At 41.9% G+C, this 7,808-nt stretch overlaps 1 protein-coding gene across 1 annotated transcript in view; it reads right to left on the bottom strand.

Annotated features, from left to right (window-relative positions):
• Positions 1-4,584: 4,584 nt before the first annotated feature.
• Positions 4,585-7,808, bottom strand: part of F13a1 (coagulation factor XIII A chain) — a 166,804-nt gene continuing 163,580 nt past the window's right edge. The window contains exon 15 of the mRNA XM_059262307.1: positions 4,585-6,068. Coding sequence (XP_059118290.1) covers positions 5,915-6,068 — 154 coding nt within the window. The 3' untranslated portion in view covers positions 4,585-5,914. The remainder of the gene's footprint in view (positions 6,069-7,808) is intronic.

Below are 7,808 nucleotides of genomic sequence, written 5' to 3'. Positions count from 1 at the left end.
CTGGGACCAGAGACAAGCTGGGATGCTGTGGACCTGGTGAAGGGACCCAGGTAACAGAAACCAGAGAGGGATGCAGTTTTGGCAGGTGGGTCACTTACCAGTTCTGGCTCCTGAATGGGAAGTCTGCTGGGGTTGAGGGCAGGGCCCAGCAGTGGTGCTGGGACAAGCTGGGATGGGTTGGGCCTAGGGAAGGTACCCTGGAACAGAATCAGGAAGGGGTATGGTTCAGGGGACAGGCAGGTCACTCACTGGTTCTGGCTGGTGTGGTCTGCTCCTGAATGGAGTTAGCCCAGGTTGGGGGCAGGGCCCATCAGAGGACTGGGAATGAGCTGGCACTGTGTGGGGAAGGGACCTAAGATGCCTGGGGAAGGGACCCAAAAAACAGAAACCAGAGAGGGGTGAAGTTCTCTTGTTTTTTTTTTTTAAAGAGATGCTTAGCAAGCTGTGATCCACCATAAATTCTTTTCAGAGTGACTAATTTTTAATAGCTATATAACAAAAATTATAGGCTATCTCTTCTTGTATGGTTAGGTCACAAGATTTGGGCTCCTGCCTTGCAGAACTTGTCTTTGACTTTTACTTCTGTACTGTGATATGAGCCTGATGTCCTATGGAGACACCTGCATGGCAAGGGACTAGGAGAGGCATCCAGGCCACAGCTGGTAAGAAGCTGAGGACCAACCCACCAGTCTGTGAGGAGTCTATGGACAAGTGAGAAGGCAAAGCATCTCTCAGTCAAGCCCTCAGATGAACTCCAAAGCCTGGGCTGCCTTGATGGCAGCGTGTGAGAGGCTTGTGCTGTAGAACACTGCCAAGCCACAGCTAGAATCCAGACCTACAGTGACAGTGAGGAATGAATGGTGTTTTAGGCAATGAAGTTTGGGGGTTAGATTGCCTCAATAGTAATACAGAACAAAACAGTAACAATGTAAGTTTTTACAATATTCCAAGAGAGAAGTGGAGTAGTGCCAGAATCGCTGGAATTCTCTCATGTCCCAGTTTAGTCACCGTCCCTCTGCCAAGGTCAATCCCTAACCTGGCTTCTAAGCCTGATTGATTGTTTTTGTCTGTTTTTGCCCTCTGAGTGAATAGACTTGTGTTATCCGCATGCACAGTTTTGGCATCTGGCTCCTTATTTTGCAGTCTAGGTGGAAGTTCTTTTTATAATATTTTTATATGGATATGTTTATTTTATTATGTATTTATTTCTGCAACGTGTACAACCTAATTGTACAAATACGCCATAGGTTACTTATCCACTCCATTATAACACACATTTGAAAAATATACTTAGGAGTGGCCTCACTGGTCCATTGTGCATTGAGAATTAATATATAATGGCAAAAATGGTTTCCAAAGGGGTTGGTCCAATTTATACCACCAGAGCCCGGGACCCGTCTTTTATCTCCCTGTCTCAGCAGGATTCTTTGCTGCTTCTCAGTGTAGCACGGGACTGAGCATGCCACAGTATCTTAATAATGTGCTTTATTGCTAACAGTACTGCTATCGTAAAAAGAATAAAGGACTCTTCTGGACACCTAATTATATTAAGTGTTAATTTTCAGAATTCAAGGTATAGTCAGTGTTCTGTTATGAACTCTTATTTTATGTGTAACCAGCATTGACAGAATAAAACATTAAGGACTTAGAATACCTAGCTACTAGGTTGCCTTTAAATTAGCCTCTTTAGGAGAGAGTCAGGATTAAAGAAAAAATGGTTGAAGTGTAATGCCTTTATATTATTCTTTGAGTATCTAGCCTATGCTTTTTTTTTTTTTTAAGCTCAAATTTCCTGATCAACAGCCTGCATTTCCTGGCTAACGCTGGGAGCAGAGACATCACTGAAGCTATTGTTTTTCATTGTAGAGGGAACTTTTATTATATTATATCTATTAGTCAACTTTGCGTCATAAGAATATTTGGTCGATCTATATGAGCTTTTAGCATCATGCACTCTATAAAGCTAAATGGGATATTCCTGAAAATACCCAGCATTTCTTTGTAATGATCAACATAAATGGAAGATCCCTTTATTGGAGTCATTAGTTTTGAATTCATTGTTATAGTTAAGACAAAAGAACAATACACATGAGCTCAGCCTTGCATCTGTAATAGAATTAACAGACAGGAAGCATGTTTATCGGTACCAGGGCACCACCCTGGGTAGTTCAGCCTCTATGCCCTTTCTTGAGTAGTAAAATACTTGGTGTTCTTGACATGTGAAAGTTTATAAAATATAGATGCCCAAATTTTAAACATGGCTAGTATTAACTATAGGGGACTAGAACCAGAAACAGTAAAGGATAAGTGCATATAACATGCCATTAAGAAAATGGAGCTTCTGGAGGCTAGAGAGGTAATTCAATTGGTAAATTGCTTACTGTATGTGGTGGTTTGAAAGAAAATGGCCTCCAAAGGGAATGGCACTATTAGGAGGTGTGGCTTTGTTGGAGTAGGTGTGGCCTTGTGGGAGGAAGTGTGTCACTGTGGGGGTGGGCTTTGTGTTCTCATATAAGCCACACCTAGTATCTTAGACTACTTCCTGTTGCCTGGGATCAAGATGTAGCCAGAACCAAGTCTGCCTGCATGCTACCATGTTGTACCATGATGATAATGGACTAAACCTCTGAAAATGCAAGCACCCCAATTAAATGTGTGTGTGTGTGTGTGTGTGTGTGTGTGTGTGTGTGTGTGTGTTTAGCTGCCAGCAAATCTACCAAAGCTCTCTTGCTTCTCATATTCCTGTTATATGTGTGTACATGTCTTTGCACTGTTCTGCAGTTATTCAGAGTCTTAGTCTTCAGACTGTGTTCCTAAAGCTCTGAGGGGATGATGAGACTGAAGAACGTGCTATGAATGTTTGTTCGGGAACCAGAGTTTGTTTTCACTGCTTGTTATCACTGAGATCAACTCGTCATGATTCACAGCTTCCCGGATCCTGCACTAATAGGCTGGAAATAGTTATATTTGCTTTCTTTACAAGATTGATGAGGTGTAAACATATGGAAAACCATAAAATCTGTCTTTATCTGTCTAATTCGATCTTTCTTTCTGTCTATCTATCCATCTTCTCTTAGTTTTGTATATGTTATGTCCTTTAGGAGAATCTAAAGGGGCATGTAACTGTTGTTACTCTTATTCTTCCTTGAAGCTCTGAACTCAAAGAAGGATTTGCTTAAAATCATCAAAGCTGAACACAGGCAGGAGCTAGAACTTACACTCTTGGGTTTGCTGAGATATGTTGTTCGTTACCATTGCTAAAATATGGCCATGAGAGACAGCATTTCTGTTACCCTGCTTAGATGTATTGTAACAAATACCTGAGATAAGTTTTCCTTTGACTCACAGTTCAGAGGTGCCAGCCATGGTTGATTGGCCCCATTGATTTTGGGTCTGTGGTGAGTAAATAATGGCTGGGGCAGACAGTAAAAGCAAAGCCACTCATCTTATGACTAGGAAGTCAAAGACTGAATTAGAGGCTGGAGTACCAGCATTTCCTCTGATGACAGGAAGACCTGTCATTGGACCTCACCTTCAAAAGATTCTATCGTCTCCTAATAGGGCCATGAAGAGGACTAAGTGTTGACTACATTGACCTTTGAGAGACAAGATCCATACTTTAATAGTATTATTGTGCATTATAGAATCCAAGCTGTCAACAGGCATGAGCTGGTTCTAAGATAGGTGTGATGGATAGGCTTCACCTCGAGTGCCAACTCTAAATCAGATAGCAGCTGCTGCTGGAGATGGAGAAGGATGCTAAGGCTCTGTCTGAGCTGCACTTGTTTGGAGACATTAGCTATGACCATAGGTGCTCCTGAACAAACTTTCTTATACGTTTTCCATCCCTGTTCTAACACCAGAATAGGTGCTTATCTTGACAGGTGTCCATGCTGCCTGTCTGCCCACACATCATGATGTTTTGTGAAATTGTTCATAAGCAGATATCTATGGAGAAATTTCAACTTCTAGAAGCTGATTTTTAAGCTAAGCATGTACACTTCCTTCTTCAGTGAAAATGGTTAACAAAATGCAGAGAGAAGGCGAGGAATGCTAATGGCAGCATCAATAACTATTAGTCATTTTACCTAAAGGGCAAATGCATGTCCTCCTCTTCAGGGTGGGATGTTCGCTGCAGAGGGAGAAGAGTTTTCTAGGCAGTTGAGAATTTAGCCATATGTAGTGTTGAAAATTAACACCATTTACTTCTGTGCACATGTAATCAGATTAACTTTATTATAGGCATCTATTACACTCTCATTAATAACAACATACTAAGTTAAGCTGGTTTAAAGTCTAGCAAAATGCATTTCATTTGGAATTAGATGCTAATGCTGGGAGATGACTTCATGGAGTTATGCTTATAGAAAGGGGACCCTCAGGGGTTAGTACTGAGGGCTCAGGAACCTCTCAAAGGTTTAGAAGTAAACCAGAGCACAGCTACAGACTAGAGCATTCTGTTATGCTTTCTCCCCTAACTTACTTCCTATCACATATTTCTTATTTTTCTTATTTTTCTTCTTCCTTCCTTCCTTCTCCCTTCCTTCCTTCCTCCCTCCCTTTCTCTCTCTCTCTCTCTTCTTTCTTTCTTTCTTTCTTTCTTTCTTTCTTTCTTTCTTTCTTTCTTTCTTTCTTTCTTTCTTTCTTTTTTTTGGCTAAGAATCACAGTCAGCTGACCGAAAGCATGCCCAAGGCATTTCAATGGGAAATTCTAACTATAAATCTGCCTTACAAATAGACACTGGTAATCTTGTATCTTAGAGCCTTGACACATAAAACAAAGGATTCTGGTGTCCTCTTCCCTTGGGTCAACAGTATCACTGGCCATTTGCAAGGCTGAGTCTATGTTACCTCTCAATACCCAAAGGTTCAGGCAAGGGCTTGATATAGGAAATTTGAAGAAAAAGGATGAGAATCTGTTTGATATTCCATGTGTCTAACCATTAAATCTAGTTTCTTAAGCCTTTTTTTGTCTTGAAACAAAACCCAAAAAAACCTAGGCCTGTGTCATTGTGTGAAAAAGATACTCTCAGAGAGACAAGTGGAGTATAATCACTAAGTGAGGACACTAATTCCTCATTTCTCCAATCCCCAATTGGTGTCCTTATTTCCTAGTTCTCTACCCCAGAAAGGGTTAAAGTAAGGGTTATTCATTCTTGCTGATCAGGTCACAGTGTGACACCTATAAAATGAACCATAAACTACATTATTTAATAGATCTGAGCACTGCACCTGCTTCCTTATCTCCTCCTAGGTGATTAAGTTCCCCCACAAATGCAATTTGTTAATGTGGGGCCACATCTCCTCACAAGGTAATCTGTGAAATTTGGCAGGCAGTTCCTTGGCTGCAGGTGCAAGATGAAAGACTTTTCTCTGGCTTTGCCAAGAAGAAAAATGATGTCGTGCTTAATTCCTGGAAAAAATATTTTAACACAGAGGGTACAACCTAATTCCAAGAATGGGGCTTAGAATTGTAAGGATCCAATCATACACTCCTTTGAGAGAGTATGTAACCCCCAAAAGACTGAGTGGGGAATCAGAAGTCTTAATTGAGGCCAGGTATTGGGCACATCCCCCCTACTCAAGGGAAGCCTTATGATATGTGGAGCTGTAGCCATTTGCAATGATAAATGATGACTTTTACTCTTATGAGCTATGAAGGCTTAATTATAGCTTAATTAAAGCTAATGCTCAGATCCTTTGGAGGGTGGAGAAATTCAAACTAACTCCCTTGTCCAATGGCCTGGCTTTGGAAAAGCATGTCTAGGAAATACATAGTGTCCCAATGCTGGGATCTGTCTCAGTCTTCATACCCAAAGCAAAGCAAGAGCTAGCTATTTGTTTTGTATTAGAATTTCCATAGCCAAGACTGCAATAGGTCATGTGCCCAGGTCCATCTGAGCCTCCTGGGCATTTACATCCTTGGTCGTCTTTGAATCTGCAGATCCAGCTCTCCATACACATGTCTCAGGGAGTCACTGGTCATGCTGGCAATCAGCTTCCGAGGGCCTGAGACCCAAGGCCGACAGACTTCTTCCCACTGCACCGTGGTATTGGGCTGGATTTCACTGAAAATATGAAAAGCACAGGAAAGGTTGGTGACCCAGCTTCCCATCTTAACCAGAAACTATGAGAACTCAAGCCTGAGCCACTTGTCCCTTCTCTCTCTCAGCTAATGATGGCCACAGGACCATGCATTAGGTCCTTCAACCTAGTTGGTTGATTTGGCAAGTCATGGCCCAACTGAGGCACTCTTGTGAGACTGTGCAAAGCTGGCCACCAACAGTCCTACCAAGCATGGCTTCTTCCACCTGGATGCACTTGCTGGTCTCCCAGAGGATGTGAGAACTTGGCTAAGCATCCCTAGCTATGAACTCCAGTTTGGCCCCAATGCCTCCCCCATGGCCTTGTCCGTGGGAATGATCTGTCTTATCTCATTTTGTTTCAGCAGTTCTCTCCTGAGATTAAAGTCCTACCTGGACCTTCAGCAGCCCTTGCTGAGGAACTGACACTTTTAATTAGCTCTCACTAGCCTTCATAGAATGAATCTTGCTCCTTGGCCCCCAATATCTGAACATCACCTGAAACAGGGTACCATCATTCTCTGTAACCCATGTTTATAATTTAACCACCATCTTGGGTTCCCTCTACCAATGTGTCTTTCTGTTGTTTTCTTTCTGCCAAATCCCTAATCTATCCTCACAATTGAGTAGCCTTTCCTCTCTAGTCTATGCTCAGAGACTTTCCCAAGTCTCATGGACAAACCTACTCCTGGGGATGACTGGTATTAGTGAGGGCTGGAAGATACTTAAGCTTCTCTAGGGTGCTTCTCATACATCCTTCCATATAAACCTGGAAGGAGATAACGTATGCAAGTTCACATGTATGCAATGCCTTAGGTAGATACTTAACAGTTAAACCAAGAGGTCACTTTTCCAAGATTGTATAATTAGCAAATGGGCAGAGATGAGGTCTGACCAATGTATGCCTTCCATTCTCTGGTCTATAACTGAACATTGCAGTTCATATTACAGTCTATAATAGATGTCTTTTATGACCATTATGCTTACTTTTTATTTCTCCAAGAAGGCAGATGACTTTGATTGGTTCAGTATGAAGAGCTTCCTGCAAGAGTTATACAAGGAGAACTCCTGGCTTGGGCTTTCTGACCTTTTTGGATGACAAATATTGGGTTGCCTGGAAACCAGGACAGTCTTTTTCAGGGAGAGTAGAAGGGAGACTAAGCAACAGAAGGCTCAGAAGATGCCTATGTGAGTAAAGTGCTTGCCACGAAAGCATGAAGACCAGAATGTGGATCTCCAGAACCCATTTCAAAACAATCAATCAATCAAACAAACAAAACAGACAGACAAAGAGACTAACTTACTAACTAACTAACTAACTAACTAACTAACTAACTAACTAACTACTGCGGGTGTGGCAATACCAGTACACAGGAGTTGAGACAGAGAATCTCTAGAATAGGCTGGCTGCCCCGACTATCCAGAAGAGTGAGCTCTGGGTTCAGTGAGAAACCCTTCATCAGTATATAAGCTGGAGAGTTATTGAGACAAATGTGTGATGTCAACCTCAGGTCTTTACATGCAAGTGCATGTAAACACACACACAGGAACGTGCATACAAAAATGCACACACACACACACACACACACACACACACACACACACACTGTTCTATTTGTCAGCTTATGGAGGAACAGCATGTCAGAAATGACTTAATCCAATATCTTATTTTATAGATGAGAAAAGAAGTCCTAAGGGACCTACAGAATCACCAGTGTCACAGAA

The sequence above is a fragment of the Peromyscus eremicus genome, chromosome 5 (genome assembly GCF_949786415.1).
Source record: "Peromyscus eremicus chromosome 5, PerEre_H2_v1, whole genome shotgun sequence".
NCBI lineage: Eukaryota > Metazoa > Chordata > Mammalia > Rodentia > Cricetidae > Peromyscus > Peromyscus eremicus.
This window is presented reverse-complemented; position numbering and strand designations above follow the sequence as displayed.